Source organism: Actinia tenebrosa, unplaced genomic scaffold (assembly GCF_029948245.1).
Source record: "Actinia tenebrosa isolate PJP-AT-01 unplaced genomic scaffold, QUT_ActTen_1.0 PGA_scaffold0__85_contigs__length_37466705, whole genome shotgun sequence".
NCBI classification, from domain to species: Eukaryota; Metazoa; Cnidaria; class Anthozoa; order Actiniaria; family Actiniidae; genus Actinia; species Actinia tenebrosa.
In genome coordinates, this window is record NW_028292569.1 from 35,586,273 (window position 1) to 35,604,109 (window position 17,837).

At 35.1% G+C, this 17,837-nt stretch overlaps 1 protein-coding gene and 1 pseudogene across 1 annotated transcript; one reads left to right on the forward strand and one right to left on the reverse strand.

Moving 5' to 3' along the window:
- Positions 1 to 4,838: 4,838 nt before the first annotated feature.
- On the reverse strand, positions 4,839 to 6,979 carry LOC148914172 (uncharacterized; annotated as a pseudogene).
- Positions 6,980 to 8,261: 1,282 nt separating this feature from the next.
- Positions 8,262 to 17,837, forward strand: LOC116297215 (alpha-1,6-mannosyl-glycoprotein 2-beta-N-acetylglucosaminyltransferase). The gene is made up of 8 exons (XM_031705400.2): positions 8,262 to 9,181; positions 13,028 to 13,125; positions 13,608 to 13,707; positions 14,097 to 14,227; positions 15,086 to 15,173; positions 15,525 to 15,614; positions 16,186 to 16,310; positions 16,653 to 17,837. Exons 1-8 carry the CDS (start codon positions 8,531 to 8,533, stop codon positions 16,855 to 16,857), a joined length of 1,488 nt encoding a protein of 495 aa, XP_031561260.1. The 5' UTR covers positions 8,262 to 8,530; the 3' UTR covers positions 16,858 to 17,837.

Sequence of the window (17,837 nt, forward strand, 5' to 3'; positions counted from 1 at the left end):
TTGTTCTTGTCTATGACCGAAAACGCCGCAAAAAATCGCACATCAAATCGCTGCAAAATTCGCCCGTTTAAGAGGGCGTCTCCGTAACAGCGTGCCACTCGATCTGGGCTCGAAAAATAGATTTCTTTTATATTCCTATCATCGAAAGTACTATCTATCCTCACTACAAAATTGCAGTTAGAATTGTTCTAAATTCTTTTTTCCACCCGCTATGCGAATTTTTGTTCATCGACCCCAAATCAGTGAAAGACGCCGATTTTCGAGGTCGGCCGAGGGCTATTTTCAAAATCTGTTTTCTCGGGTTTCTCTGCACATAAAAGCTAATTTTTCTATCCAGAACTTTAGTCTAGTGTAACTTCTGCATAAAAACAGTAATAGTTTTTTTTTGGAATGCGCGAATTCTGAAAAATAATCCTAACTTATCGAGACTACTGAAAGCGTGACATGGAAAGCTAAGATTATGAGACCTCGAATATTGCAAATTTCTCATTTGTGGCACCTAATCCAGCCCTAAAATATCATTCAACCTTGAGATAAGAAGCTATTTTATAGATGTGTGCAATAAAATTTGCGGCACATTGCGTTTCTACGAAATAAGCTAAGTTTCAAATTGTTCTATTTTCAGTTATTTCCTAGCGTGACACGACAGGCCGTTGGGTCTGTGACGGGTACTTCTTTGCTCATTATCCTCAATACCATTACCTAAAATATAATATGATGAATTAAAAACCTTAACTTTACAATATTTGTTCCATTATAAGAGATTTCAATGATCTACGGCTTCATTTGATAGTGTTTCTATAAGCTGTTTTGAAATTTCACCTCACAATAATATTTTTTATTTGAATATCTCGAGGTCGGGAGGTCAATCGCTATTTGTTTATTTAATTGTAGTAAAGAAATCCTCGCTTTATCTCGAAACATACTAAAGAGATCCAAAAATGAGAAGTGTTCTTGCCTGTAGAGCTGAATATTTCTAGTTTTTTTAGTTGAAGGTAACATATCATTCATATCATTGTATTAAGTAAAGGATGCACTTGCCCGCGTTAGTAGCGTTATTCACTGTGTTATTGATCAACTCTATACTTATATTAGTAGTACTTGGAATACTGAATCTATGTCTTTGTACTAAATACTAGTGAGTTAGACTAGTACGTCTAAATTGAAGGCTCTTGCAAAAAAAAAAAAAAAAAAAAAAAAAAATGAAATAAAATAAAACAAAATAGCAATGCATAATAATTTTTTTTAAATATACATCTTTTAAATATAATACAAATAACCATTATTACAAATACAAATATTTATGATATAATTACCAATGAAATATCTATTTTTATTATATAATTACCAATGAAATATCTATTTTTCTCTATTTCGAAAAATTGATATCTTCACACGTGAAAATAACATGTTATTTTCACGTGTGAAAATAACACCATTGCGATGGCTATTCGAAAATACACGGAAAGAATTGTCTGAAAAAGCCAAAACATACTTCATTGATAATTATATAATAAACAGAATATTACATGGGCGCTTGGAGATACGAAATTTATCTTCTCGTGTTGAAAATCTCTCACTCGTTCGCTGCGCTCACTCGTGAGAGATCTTTTCTACACTCGAAGATAAATTTCGTATCTCCGCGCGCCCATGTAATATCCTCTATTTCTCTATTTCGAAAAATTGATATCTTCACACGTGAAAATAACACCATTGCGATGGCTATTCAAAAATACACGAAAAGAATTGCCTGAAAAAGCCAAAGCATACTTTCATTGATAATTATATAGTAAACAGAATATTACATGGGCGCTTGGAGATACGGAATTTATCTTCTCGCGTTGAAAATCTCTCATCAGCCTTCAATGTTGCAATGCCGAAAAAAATACTTAATCACTTTGAAGTACAGCTTAGATCTTTTTTGCGTTTGGTTGGGGAAGTCATTAAGGAATGCAAGTGTTCTCCGCAGTAGAATCAGTAGTGCTAGCTAGCTATACCGCAAACCGGTTGGCTCAGCTAGTTGGTTGAGCATCGGGACTTTCGTGCGGGAGGTCGTGGCTCGAGTCACAGCCGGACCAACACTCAGGGTCTTAAAATAACTGAGAAGAAAGTGCTGCCTTTGTAATTACATCTGCAAATGGTTAGGCTTTCAAGTGGCTCGGATGACCACTTTAAATGGCGGTCTCGTCCCTCCACAATCATCATTACTAACCAACATCGGAGGGACGTAAAAGAACCACTGAGGACGTAAAGAAACCCTAGCAGTGACCACTCTCAGTGCCTACACTTCATACTAACCATCTCTCATGCTTGTAGATTGCACAAAAAGCAATCTGTCATTAAAAACTCAATGTAAAGCGCCTTTGATTTTATTCATATAGAAAAGGCGCTATATAAATTCATAAGATCATTGTAAGCATTTAATCTTAGTTCAGTGAGTACACGACAGGGGCGGCGGAAGCTGAACATTATCCATTGGAGGACTTGAGGAGCACGTCAAAACAGCCTGTACTGATTGACTGTTTCAAAATCGCCTTGAAAATAATGTTAGTTCCGAACTCATATAGATAACCAAAGAATTTGCTTTTGTAATGAAGATGATGACGATGACGATGACGATGACGATATAATAATGGATTATTAAATCATAATAATAATAACGATAATGATGATTATAATGATAATGATGATAATAATAATACTAATACAACAAAACAACAACAAAATAAAAACATCAATAAGAATAATCTATCAAAGACACAGGAATATCAACCATCACAGATTTTGAAAGAATGCTTTAGACGCAACCATAATAGCTTGGCTTCAAAGTAGTTGAACTTACTCGAGTAGAGTGAGAGCTGAATGTTTCTCTAAGAGAAATAAGCAATACATTGATTCATTGATTGAATAATGATAATATTAATAATAATGGTTTATTTGAAGCATATCTACAGAGTAGCTCTATGTGTTCAAAATTATTGGAGGAGCCACTACCCGCAACCCCCACTTCCGAACCGCCGCCCCTGTATGATCATAATTTTCACAATCACTTGTTCTGTAGTTATGAATGAATTCATACGTTTGATTGCACCTGTTGCAAAAATCGTCGTCTCAGCCGAAGAACAGTCAAGACTGCAAAGTATTTTTCGAAAAAATGATAGTATATGGAGTTCGAAAATATCGGAAGGACGAAATACCTTTTCACAATAGGAAATGATGGATAATTTATAAAGGAAATAAACGTTGAGAATGTTAATGACTAGTGACAAAGATATCAATGATATATTTCCTAGAACTTAAAAAAAACTAGAAATATTCCGCTCTACAAACAAGAACAGTTCTCAGTTTTGGATCTTTATAGGGTGTTTCGAGATATTAGAGTGCTCACACTAAATCCGTGAAACAAATACTAATTTTTAGCACTAAATAGTGATAATTAAACAATAGAAAACAAAGGATTCTGTTAGAAATAGTACTAATTAGTACTATTTAATGTTCACGGTTTTAGTGCGTGCACTCCGTAAAGAAATCCTCGCTTAGTGACTAAGCGAGGATTTCTTTACTAAATTTGCTATAATTAAATAAACAAATAACTGTGAGGTGAAATTTCAAAACAGCTTATAGAAACACTATTAAATGAAGCCGTAGATCATTGAAATCTCTTATAATGGAACAAATATTGTAAAGTTAAGGTTTTTAATTCATCATATTATATTTTAGGTAATGGTATTGAGGATAATGAGCAAAGAAGTACCCGTCACAGACCCAACGGCCTGTCGTGTCACGCTAGGAAATAACTGAAAATAGAACAATTTGAAACTTAGCTTATTTCGTAGAAACGCAATGTGCCGCAAATTTTATTGCACACATCTATAAAATAGCTTCTTATCTCAAGGTTGAATGATATTTTAGGGCTGGATTAGGTGCCACAAATGAGAAATTTGCAATATTCGAGGTCTCATAATCTTAGCTTTCCATGTCACGCTTTCAGTAGTCTCGATAAGTTAGGATTATTTTTCAGAATTCGCGCATTCCAAAAAAAAACTATTACTGTTTTTATGCAGAAGTTACACTAGACTAAAGTTCTGGATAGAAAAATTAGCTTTTATGTGCAGAGAAACCCGAGAAAACAGATTTTGAAAATAGCCCTCGGCCGACCTCGAAAATCGGCGTCTTTCACTGATTTGGGGTCGATGAACAAAAATTCGCATAGCGGGTGGAAAAAAGAATTTAGAACAATTCTAACTGCAATTTTGTAGTGAGGATAGATAGTACTTTCGATGATAGGAATATAAAAGAAATCTATTTTTCGAGCCCAGATCGAGTGGCACGCTGTTACAGAGACGCCCTCTTAAAGTGCTCATGAACCCTTCGACAATACTTTCAGTACTAGTTCTGCATAATAGTCCAGTCATCCTGTGGTTTAGGTTGGAACAAATTGCAACAGAATTTTTCTCAATGCTGTTTAACCCGTTAGGGTAAGTTAATAAACATACTAAAAGTCCCAAAAAATCCCTTCGGTGGAACATTCCTAAAAACGGCTTTTCATATTATCAAGAATTACACAGGAAGCCCAATAATGGGAAAATATCAATTTCCCAAACAAATATATGTAAACTTGTTTCTTTCTCTAATTTTACATTGTGCTGAGGCACGTATATGAAAATTAAGTATAATCTTGTCAATATTCAAACAAAAAAGATAATAACTGGACAGTTTTTTTCAATATATAAAAATGTAAATACCACAGGAATCCCACACTTTGTAAATTTATTATTTTGTTATAAAACATAGAAATTTAACAATATATCATTTGAAAAACCCCTATCATTATCAAATCATCTTTGCAAACAGTACTGAATGCATTCACCGCCTATAAATCCAACTGATGTGACCCTGACAGGTACCGCATGCAGAAGAACAATCCAAGTTATACTTTTTACAAGTACACAATTATTGTTGCAGTTTGACTTGGGATTGCATCTGATTATCTCAAGAAGTGCGTTGTGAGCTGCTGGACGATCTGTTTTGATAGGAAGCAGTTTGCCATCCACAATCTGCCATCCACAATTGGAAGGTGTTAATGTGTTGTTCATTTTCCATTGTTGGAAGTAGAACACTCTCATGCTTTGGTATGCAGCTGCTCCAGATGTTGGTGATAAGTTTTCTGGCTGAACAAATGAAGATCCAGTAGAAACCTTTTGACAAAAAATTGTATATCGAAGCTCATCAAGCGTTTTATCGTTTATGTTGTTGTACATAGATAAAATCGCTTTTTCTCCAACAGCAATCAGATCGTTCTTTGTGGTTGCCTGACATCCGAAAACTTTTGCCTGCTGACGGAGACTCTCATCTATTTTAAGTTTCTTTAATTCCGTGAAGTCGAGAAGTGGTATCGCACCCAAGTATTACGGGGCCCCAAAGTCAACTTTGTTTTCTTGATGTCCCACATTTTTCTTTTCGTAGATCTTAGTTTTGGCTCTGACTTGAAAAAATGTCGTGTACGCTTGTACTGTTTACGTGGTACAACAAAAGAATCAGCAAGTCTGTGTCATCACCGACTAGAATAGTTGGAAGCAATTGACTCATATCAATGGCAGTGAGCACAATACGAAGATCAGCGTCACCAGGATCATGAACTGTGGTAGTTGCAGCTGATTGAAGTTTTGCGCTTAGCAGGATAAACCGTTGTTTGTTGGAGGCATTTGACAAAAAATGCTCCTTTTTGCCTTTCATCTCTATGTCTGGTTGAAATCTCACTGTCTCATATTATCCTGCACGTCTCATGTGGGCACATTCCTTTATACTAGGGCCATCTTCATAACCGTCAAAAACAGTTATGACATTGCCGGGATACCTGACACTTATACTGGATGTATAATTCACATATTTCATCGTACGTCAGACCACGAGGCCATGAAACTCTGTGAAGTAGGGCACCGCCATCCAGCACAAACGCATATTCTTGCTTTGGAAGCTGAGACGGAAAATTATCTTTCACTTCCTCCCAGATAGCGTTGGCTATAGGCAAGTTTGTTTGCCTGTGGTGGCAGGAGAGAAGCATCAAATAGTGCTGGAGGGTAACATTTCAAACTGGAACAGTTCTTTTGGAATGTCATACCTTCCGCGAGTGGAAACGTGAACGAACCTTTGGAACAGGAGCTGGGAATCTATTTGAACAGTCATCCCTTTCACATTGACGGTGGTCTTGGCGGCAAGCGTTACAGCTTGTACTTTCTTTTTGAAATTGTGTTCATGTACAAGCTTACCCTTCATTGAAACAAGTATACTTTCTCCTACTTGTTTGGCTTTATCTGCGTTGATCGTTTCTTTTGCAACTACGCCTGTCGAAATACTTCGTAGTGAAGGATCTGCACAGAACGGATTTCTTGAGTGAAGATAGGCAACTAATTCCATTGTATCTTTAAAGTCGCGCTGTTGTCTAGCTATTGATGTGTCTATATGCTGCTCACTAGTGTAATAGTCGACACCTGTTAGACTCTGCCAACGTTGTTGACTGCTGCACACATAGGCATGGATATCACCCATATCAATCGCTGCACTTCTGTCATTCCACGCCCCCTGGTAAGACCGCCACTTGTTTTTATACTTCTCATAAGTACTTGCTCAATGGTCAGGTCAGTAGACAGTCCTGCCCAATATCTATCCACTTCTGCGCACGACATGTAGACCCTCCTGGAAACTCTTACACACTTCAGGGTTCTTATCTTCAAGGTCAGCCATCATTTGCAATATTGTGTCCCGAGGCAGCAAAATAGGGCAGCATTTCATGAACGGATTGTATGTGAAGGTCCCAATTGTCTTTTCTTTTAGCCTTTTGGAATTTTGTGAGGATATCGATCATATCCATATATTGCATCCATGGCATGGCAGTGTGCTGGCCTTTCATTGAATTTCTAAAGCATCACTTACCTTTTCCGAAGAGAGGTCTGGAAACAAATTCAGGTGTTTGTTTTCAAATTTCTTAAATCCTGGCTTCTCAATAGATGAAAAAAGTACTTATAAGAGATAGATAAGTATAGAAGTGATTCATTACTATCAAAATACTTATTTTTAGGACCCATTTAATTATCTTATAATAAATTTACAAAGTATGGGCTTCCTGTGATATTTACATTTGCATTTATTAAAAAATCTGCCCAGTTATTATCTTTTTTGTTTGAATATTGACAAGATTATACTTAATTTTCATATACGTGCCTCAGCACAATGTAAAATTAGAGAAAGAAACAAGTTTACATATATTTGTTTGGGAAATTGATATTTTCCCATTATTGGGCTTCCTGTGTAATTCTTGATAATATGAAAAGCCGTTTTTAGGGACGTTCCACCGAAGGGATTTTTTGGGACTTTTAGTATGTTGATTAACTTACCCTAACGGGTCAAACAGCATTGAGAAAAATTCTGTTGCAATTTGTTCCAACCCCACCCCCCAAAATTTCATAGGATGACTGGACTATAACGTAAATAGTTGATTGGTAAAATATTTCTTGAATTGAGTGATGTGTCTCTAAGTTATGAAGGTTTATACTTCCAATATGCTAATGATGGTGACGTCAGGTAAGGTATTTGAGTGTTTTTGTTGTAACTAGTAATACTAAATGCTGGCCATTTTGAAAATAAAAATTTAAAATAGCTTTCATGTAAACCATGAGTAAAATAATGATGCTTTTTAAATACTGTTTCTATAAACCAGTTCAATTTTGTATATTTAATTAAGCCTTAATAGACGTCACACTTATTAGCATATTGGAAGTATAAACCTTCATAACTTAGAGACGCATCACTCAAATCAAGAAATATTTTACCATTCAACTATTTACTTCGTGTAGAATCAGTACTGAAAGTATTGTCGAAGGGTTCATTTGCACTTTAAGCATCCCCTTAAACAGCCACATAATACAACGCGTTCTGTAGCTCCTGTTTTTCAAAAAATAGCCTCGTTTTTAGAGAAAAGAGATATGGTTCAGGGAACATTATGAATCGAACTACTTCTTGGTAGCAAGTCTCAATTTTTTATTGTTAATGCAATGTACAAAACATCCGTACTAGTAGTCCACGTTATTCTTACAATTTAAAATAACTTCTTGTTTAATTAATACTTTCGCGGACGTATGCGGATGTGTTATAATAAATGAAAACTGTAAGCGCCGTCAAAATTCCCCGTTTTCTATCCGGGATACTTTCGAGATCTTGATGACAAGTCCAATATGACGTAACAACCTGTGACGCGTCACGCACTACACTTCATGGTAACTGTTCGCTGTAGCGGGAAGTGGACATGCATCTTCTTTCTCCGCTTGATTTTTTATTCTTTTACCGTGTAGATGACGTGGAAAGGTCAATGAAGATCTCTCGGGTAATCTAACAGCTTATAAACTAAAAGTAGAAGGATAAGATTTACTCCAGATGCCTCAAAACCCAACACGTTGCGTCCGATTCCAAACGAACCTCTCAAGAAAATATCTTCCGTTGGATTTTCTACTAGCTTCATCTTTACAATTTACTGATGTTTAGGACGCTAAAAAGACTGTTACCAGGAAGAGGAATGTTGGCATTTAGATACCGAGGAACTATTATACGAACTTCTGCATTTAAGTTATTGTTTTTGGCAGTCTTAACTATAAGCATGGTAATGTTTATGCGTCTACAAGGATTGTTTTTGGCTATGCCAGTGCAGAATGAAGATAAACAATTTGGGAGTGTTTTGCCTAAACAGCACCCAAAACACCGTATTAATTATATCCCGTTGCCTACAGATTTACTGAGTTCACCTCGAACCTCAGAGTTTACTACGAATAATTTTCTAGCAGCCAGAACTTCAAAAAAACACGTTGCTCTACCCACACCTAATTTAATTCTGCCTTCGTTAGGCGACAAGAAAGGCACTGAACCACCAATTGACATTGAAAAAGTCCGTAAAATTATACAAAATATAAACAGTCAAGAGAGAATTCAAAATTTCGAGAAATTCCCAAGTCCATTAAATGAAAATTCGATGATTATAATTATTCAAGTTCACAATAGACCAGATTATTTTTCGCATCTTTTGAGGTCTTTGAGCGCTGTTTCTGGGATACAGGATGGCTTATTGGTTATCAGTCATGATTTTTACAGTGACTTTATCAACTCTTTGGTGGACGCTATTAATTTTTGTAAGGTAAGTCTTACTGTTTCGTAAATATTTCTCGAGAATTCTCATTTTTTTCAGCCATTTATTGAGCCGGATCGAGACGTCTCTTAGATAGGCTTATTAATCACAACGAATTATATTTTTTCATTTTTAAAGACAATGTAATTAAGCTTTTTAATCGTATCTCTGAAGAAGATTTGTTTTAATCGTTTATGAAGTAAGAGAGGAATTATTCGCTCGTAGGTATATATTTATTCGTTCCTGTTCTTGCATTATTGTATTATGTTTTTCTGTTGTTGGTGTTGATTGAAGATCTATTGATACAATAACATACGTAGAAGTACTAGTGGAGCAAGTTTGTTCATAATTAATGATGGTACTTGTCTGTGTCATGCGAGTAGAGTTTGTTCTTTTCTGTGCTTTGACGATTTTCTAAGTTCTCTAGGTCTCTGGTTCTTTATTCCTGGCTTAGCATAAGTCTGTTAGGTCTCTCCTTAATAATGCTCTTTTAATAATGCTCTGTGGTTTTCCTCACCTTGCAAAACCTATTGATCTGTGAGTTAGCCATGCTCTGATTTTGATCAGCCTAGATGGTTATTTCAGAATGTGATAGAAATTTTTTATTCCTCTGTAGTTTCTTTAGGTTTAAATTAACCTACCTCCTAGGCAATTACAACAGTACAGACAAATGAGAGCTATAACTGTATCGAGCGAACACATTCGTTATCTACTTGCACAGCAGGCTATATGTTAGGTTAGAGACAAAGTACAAAGAAAACAGTGCAAGTATTGATTTCAATTATTTCAAACAAACTGCTATACTTTTTATTTTTGAGTTTTAAATTGGTTTTTTTTTCTCTATGTGGGATTTTTGGAGGGCATTTGAAAAAGTAAAAGGGATCCTGATTTTCTCTTTGGTTCTCAAGCTTGAGAGTATCCCATCCTCCTAGCATACATTTAGTACAATTACAGTACATATAATTAAAGTACATACAGTACATTAAATAAATCATAAAGTATAATCAAATAAAAAATTAAATCCATAGCAACCAGCTTTCAACACTAACTTTTTTAAAACTAGGCAGTGGCCTAGCTTGTCTATAATCCCAGTAGCCCAGCAGAGTAAACTACTAGCCAGGAGCAAAGATTTACTAGTCTCGCACTAGTGCATGGACTAGCATTAGTGTTGAGCAATAATAACCTGAATTAATTAGATTTTTTTTCATTTATGGTCCTGCTGTATTTGCTATTTGATTTCCAATATAATGTTAAAAGGGTAAATTATACACCTGTGAAAAGATGAAAAAACTGACAAAGCGTCTGAAATGTCAGTACGTTTTTTCATCTTTTCGCCGTGTATTATTTACCCTTTTATCATTACTGTTTCATTAGAAACACCGACGCAGCTCACACTAGTTTTTAGCTAGTCACCTCTTCTTATTTGATTTCCAAGCTAGTTTTCCTACATTTTCTAATAAAGATGCTATAGAGGAAAACTCTGATAGTGTCTGATATTGGTATCAACGTCAGACTTTGTGGTGTTTAGTATTTAAATTTCAGATAACTGGAATAATTAAAACGACTTGAAAAACATTCCAAATATTTGAATAATTCAAAAAGTTAAAATCACTGAGGGGGGGGGGGGGGGGCCATTAAAATTAATGTCATCCCAGGGTGAATTCATTTTTTTATTTTACATTACAGCTATACAGCTTAAAATTAATGTCTTTCCAAAGTCGTGTTCTTATACTACACTCAACAAAATTACTCCATCCTGATTGGACAAGAGGAGTACAATTAAATCCCAAATTGTACTCTGTAGAGTCCCAGTTAAGTCACTCATTTTTTTCGAGTGTATCATAAACAAAAAATTGCACGATCTTTTTGTAGATTGTGCGGTTTCCTATAGAAAGTGAAATTTTAAAAACTTTTCTTAAATTTTAGTTACAGCTTATTACGTCATCATTGCGTCATCAAATAATTGAAGAACTATTTCATTTCTTCCAGTATTGACACTTAAATTTTTTTCTTCAATTTTGAAAAAGAGCCTTAAGGCTCGTCCAATTTTGAAAACTTTCAAAACATCACTCGTACCTATAAATTCCGAATTGTACTTGAGATTGTGCGATTTCCTATACAAAGTGAATTTTTAAAAACGTTTTTCTATTTTTGGCTATAGAAAGTGAAATTTTAAAAACTTTTCTTAAATTTTAGTTACAGCTTATTACGTCATCATTGCGTCATCAAATAATTGAAGAACTATTTCATTTCTTCCAGTATTGACACTTAAATTTTTTTCTTCAATTTTGAAAAAGAGCCTTAAGGCTCGTCCAATTTTGAAAACTTTCAAAACATCACTCGTACCTATAAATTCCGAATTGTACTTGAGATTGTGCGATTTCCTATACAAAGTGAATTTTTAAAAACGTTTTTCTAATTTTGGCTACAGCTCATTACGTCATCAAATCATTGAAGAACTATTTCATTTCTTCCAGTATTGACACTTAAATTTTCCCCTTTAATTTTGAAAATAATTTCACCTTTGTGAAATTTATTCTATCACCTGCAGAAGAATCGTTTCACAAAAATTTTAATAACAATGGTTATTTTCCTTTTCATTGAAAAGATATCTTTGTCTCTGGAACAATAAGAATTCTTTAGCAATTCTATAAGCCTCATGCAAATAAAACAAGTTCTCTTTAAATTTTAAATTGTTTTGAATAATAAGAGTTAGCTTTGTTGTTACTGTCAAGGATTTAAGTTTTATGAAGTAAGGCTTAATTGACACATTTTATCCATTAAAATTGGTCTATATATTTTGGAGTTTTTTAATTTCAAAATGTCAGCTGTTCGTACACGTAGAAAGAAGTGTAATAAGAAAACCTTTGAATAATAGAGGAAATTTAAAACTTTGTGTGAGACATCACGCACACTGTTCTAGCTCTGTTATGCCCCAGTGCCATGTTCGAATGCTTGATTCTTCACCTGCTATGTAAATGACTAAATTATTTACCTTCGTATACACTAGAAATGAGTAAGAAGAAGTTAAGCTATAATGAGAGGTTTTCTAGTCTATATATAGTTTGCCACAATGACAATAACATAGACTTCCAACGATTACCATATTTGATCTTTCATTTTTTTATTTTCATTTTTCATTTAATTGTAATTTTTCCTTTATCTCAATTTTCTGTTGGATGAATGAATAAAATAGAAACCTGATTTAAAGTAGAGTTTACAACTCAAAAATGGCTAATTAAACAAAATTATGCGTAGTTCATGGCATATATCAGTGAAACAATTACTAGCACATATCATAGCCCTTAACTTGAAAGTATTTGGTTATCAACTAACTAAGAATTCACTATAGGCAGAAACCAGACTATAAGGTTTTTGTTTTCATTGTTCTGCTCCGGTAATATCCACTATTTTGTACAAAAATAGCAGCTGAATTTAGACAATACATCTTGAGTTTTGTTTCACAGATATATGGGGTGCACTCTGTTATGACAGAAACATACAATTCATATCTAAACATTTAGTGCATTTTTATCATATGCAGTTGCCTATAGACCCCTTGCATGTGATGTCAAAGCAGCTCAGTCTTGGGGACAAGACAAAAGAATTTCAATCTCCTGAGAATTGAAACCTATTGTCTTATCCTAATAAACAAAAAAATTAACTAGCTAAGTTTTGCGAATATAAACAGATGATTCAGATGTTTAGTTTTTTGTCTTCTCTCAATCAAACAATTATTGAGGCTGTAGTCCAAGTAGGAGAAAATGTGCTGTGCATGGAGTTGGCAAAAAACTCAAAAAACTTATCGTTGTAACCATGTTATTTTAATATATTATTTCTTGTTTGTTTCTTCAGGTGTTGCAGATATTTTTTCCATACTCTATGCAGCTGTATCCCCATGAGTTTCCTGGAACAGATCCCAAAGATTGTCCAAGAGATGCAACTAGAACAAGGTACTGAAACAACCTGTGCTGATCAAATTATTCTTTAAATGTCAAATTAAAGTTAATGATGGTTTTTATGTTAAGTCGTAAAGGTTTTTGTAGGTTGGATTCATATTATGAAACTCAAATTGACTCATCAACCTTTAAAAATAATTTTATATTTTCCTTAGCTTTCGACCGACACGGTCATCCTCAGAGGAACTAAAATATGTTACATTATTAACAAAACCTATGCAATCAAGCGTTGTACATATGCGCGAGGAAAAGAATCACGCGCACAAACCTGAAAGCACAAGAAAATCACAAAAGATTTATGTAATTTACTGGCAGAATTCTGCCACTGTCTCTGTTAAAAATAATGTTCTTTTGCTTTGATATCTCAGATGCTTCCAGCCACTTTCTTTGGTTTTTATCTTGTTTATACCCCAAGAAAGACCAGAATGCATCTTTTCAACCCCTGAAAATATTTTCATTTCCCCCTCTATTTGAAGAGCCAAGGAAATAGGGTGCAATAATGCCGACCACCCAGACAAGTATGGTCACTATAGAGAAGCAAAGTTTACTATGACCAAACACCACTGGTGGTGGAAGGTGTGTACCATTACATTACATCCAACAAACCAAGTTACAACCAAGTTTTTAGGGTGCTCACCACTTTTTAAGCTGCTTCCCATTTTTTAAGGTGCTTCCCACTTTTAATTTTAAGGCACTTCCCACATTTAAAGCTGCTGCTTCCCACTTCTTAAGTTGCTTCCCACTTTTTAAGGTGCTCCACACTCTTTCGGTTGCTTCCCACTTTTTGCTAGGTGTTCCCTCACCTTCTTGGGGTGTGCCCCACTTTTTGGGTTCTTCCCACTTTCTGGGTGCTCCTTCCCACTTTTTAGGGTGCTCTCCACTTTCCAGAGTTCTCCCTAGTTTTTGATATCACTAATGTATAGGATCAATTTGCCCATCCCTTATTCCTATCATTTCCATGGTAGGCCAATATGGTTTTTGATGGATTAAACATCACCAAGAATTACAATGGACCTGTTGTATTTCTGGAGGAAGATCATTATGCTTCTCCAGACTTTTATCATGTATTAAAGAAACTTTATGAAACAAAATTAAAGTAAGTATCCATTACTAAGCTGTTTAGCACTATACTATTGGATCTTAATGTCACATCAATTTATTAATAAGTGTAGGTTCAACCATGTGGTTTCAAGTGCAATTGACCTTTTTGGCAATAGGCATCACGTAGTATAAATTGTGCTGCATTGCGTTACGGTCACTAAGAAGTTCGGACATTGCTCTTGAATTTCCTTACAAGCGTAATGACTTTTAAACGAATAATTTACTTGGTTTGTTTAGCTAGCTTTCTAAATAGAAGCAAAATATTTTTTTCTAACTTGATTGAAGCTTTTCTTGCCACTGTTTAGAGCTAACTAAAGAAATCGATCTGAATTCTCTTTTTAAAGTCAGTGAATTTGTATTGGAATCCAAGAGCAATGTCAAACGCATGACGCTTGATGATTGAAGGTTAATGCTGAAAAGGTGAATTGCAAGAATCAATTTGCGCAAGTGGGTTTTTCAAAGAGCTTCAAAATAGCACCAGCTTGATAGGAAGAGTGCTATTTCAGCTCTTTGAAAAACACATGAGTAAAAATCAACCCCAAATTGAACCATTTCATACTAATAAACATGGAAAACTTTTTTCTGCTGTTATTAATTACCAGCACTGCTTTTAGCAAATCAGAATCAAGTAATTTTTTCATATATATGATGATGATGATGATAATGATATAAATCAACATTATTTAAACAAAGGGTTAAAGAAAGGAAAGAATATCTGGGGTGTGGTGACCAATTAAAGTAATGAGACTTGCAAGCTGGTCTTTATCTCTTCACATCAAAAGTGAAGATAAGCAAGAAATGAAATCTTCTAATATGACTCTGTTTAATTTTTAATTTTTACTTTTTTTTATAGGGACAGTAATTGTGATGGAGGATGTGATATCCTTACTCTGGGTACATATACTTTGACTCCAAACTACAAAACTGCTGGAGAGAATGTTGTAAGTGAAAAATAGATTTGCTAGTCTTTGGCATCATTAACTACTGCCACCATTATTATAATAATCATAACCACCCAATATTTTACAACATTGTCTTCCAGCTTGCTTAAAAATCGATGGATCGTTATGAAACTTCAGATTCTCACTAAATAGATGGGCATAATGCTGTCTGCCAAGTTTGGAGAAAATCTATCAAGCCCATTTTTTAATGCAATTTTTTTAGCCTATTTTGCCAATAGATACAAGCAATTAAAAAATATATCTAAATTCACTCACAATTATGTTGGAGTCACCTTAATGATTTGCATCTTAAAAATCCTATGTTAATAAGCTAATTACCTTTTGGTACAGGTTGAGCTCCAGAAATGGCGTTCTGTTCGCCATAACATGGGGATGGCTTTTGATAGAAATACATGGGAAAGTATCAAAGATTGTAAGCAGGTAAGTGCAAGAGGACTAATTGTTTTAGTCAAATCACAGGTATCCCAATCCCAATTTTAATGTCAATCGAATTACAGTAAATGTATAGAGTTCGTAAAAGATAAATTAATATAATGTATCAAACTGAGCTGATCCTCGCAGTATATGAAGTAACTTGTGCAGCTGCAAATTCAGAAAGACTCAGAAAAATGTTTCATATATATTCTCATACACAAATTAATATGAGCTAAGAATTACATTTTTTTGTGTTTATTTATTTTTTATTTAAGTCAATATTTATACAGGCACCTCTAGTTTAGCAAGGCTAGTTTAAATAGAGTCCTTTTTTGGGTGTGGTATGAGTTTGAGGGCCAATCCATCCAGTATTTCACAAGATACAGTAAATTTTGTTTTTTTCCTTTAAAATTAGAATTAAATTAAAATTATGACACTAGCTGGATTTGAGTCAATCATATTATCTGCCTTTCTTGTTCTTGGTGCAAAAAAGCTTCACAAGTCCTCCCAGTTCAGTCAAAATACATCATTCAGTTACCTAGATTACTGGATTGTAACATTTAGTTCCATATTTTAGTTATTTTGTGCATATGATGATTATAACTGGGACTGGACGTTAATGAGGATCAGTCAAACCTGCCTGAGAAAACCACTGAAGGCGCTCGTAATGAAGACACCCAGGGTATTTCATATTGGCGAATGGTAAGTAAATCATACCAGGTCTTTCAGTATTATACGATATCTTTCAGTATTAGGAAACTGACACCCAGTTGGCTCAATAGAAATAGTCTATTTTCTAAACTTCGGACTCTTGTGCAGGAGGTCATGGGTTCAAGCCTTGGCGGCCGGACAAACACTCAGGGTCTTAAAATAACTGAGGAGAAAGTGCTGCCTTTGTAATTGCATCTACAAATCTCCTCATTACTACCATCATCCCCCCTGTCTTTTTGTCGAATTAGCACCATCTCCCCCCCCCCCCCCCCCCCCAAACATACACATGGGAAATGAATGCCTGACTTACGACCTTTGTTTTTTTGTTGCTAGTGGCATTCATCACAAAAAGAAAGAATGTAACCCAGACCAAACAGTCAGTAAGTTCAACAGCATTATCCAAGACAACGCGGACAGTTTTTTCCCAGCATCGCTCAAAGTAGAACACAAATTTGGCGAAGTATCAAGCAGTCAGCCTAATGGAGGGTGGGGCGACACGCGGGATCATGACTTGTGCTTGTCATTTGTCAAGACGTGATAAGCAAAACGTATGGTTTAAGTCAGTATATTCTATTACCATCCGACCCTTATAGCCTTAATACACGGCCCAACGATTCCAATCGTTGTTTTTAGGAACGACTATTTTTAGTATTCTATCTTTTTCGACAAAAGAAACGATTAGTTAAAAATGGTCAATCATTTTAACTTCGTGAGCTTTTGCAGTTGTCGAAAGCCCGAATCGTATACGACCAACTAGACGTCGAGTCAAAAAAGTGAAATTGAGTTCCGTTTAACCAGTAGCCACCAATGTCACGTCAGAAAAAAAATGCATGATTTCTCCGCAAAAATCAACTTCTAAATTCCAATTGGAATCCAGTGGAAGAAGAGCCACTCTGTGGAATCCAATGTTTATCCCATTATTTTATTCTACTGCCGTCGCAAGTGAAAACCGGTATTTAGTTTTAGGGAGGATCATATATGGCAAATGAATGGGACACCCGACAAATGATCAGATAAATTGTAAGGTACACCCAATTTATTTATTTGTATAATTCATAGGCACATTCAAACCATTATTATCTATTCCTATCACGTTATGCAAAATTTGCGATGATAAATCTTGTCGGTTTAGCCCTCGTCGCTTGAAGGTCAGCGGTTGTGGCTAGGAGTAGAAAGCAAATTTGAAGTCCTTTCTCCCTCGTTTTTCTCTCGTAACCTACCCCTCGCAACAACCACTGTATAATCTAATGGAGCGATTATTCGTATCATTTACGTACCCGCACCCTACTTATTTCACAGCCATTGATTCAGCCGCGTTGAATTCCCGCGGCATTCAGAGAGCAGAAATCTCTTGATTTGTGAAAATCGATCAAATCAAGACAATCACATTCAAGTAGCCAATACAAGGATCATACGAAGACTAGCAATTATACTTAAGCTTGTAACTATTTTTGATAGGCAGGTGAATTTATAAATTTAAAAAATAGCGCTTATAGAATAAATTTAGTGTATACGATA

Bases quoted from the DNA above. Each gene is read 5' to 3' on its own strand.
- LOC116297215 (XM_031705400.2), top strand. From the start codon at position 8,531: ATGTTTAGGACGCTAAAAAGACTGTTACCAGGAAGAGGAATGTTGGCA. The intron at 13,708-14,096 runs GTGTGTACCATT...TTTCCATGGTAG, and splicing joins AACACCACTGGTGGTGGAAG to GCCAATATGGTTTTTGATGG. The intron at 15,615-16,185 runs GTAAGTGCAAGA...TCCATATTTTAG, and splicing joins GTATCAAAGATTGTAAGCAG to TTATTTTGTGCATATGATGA.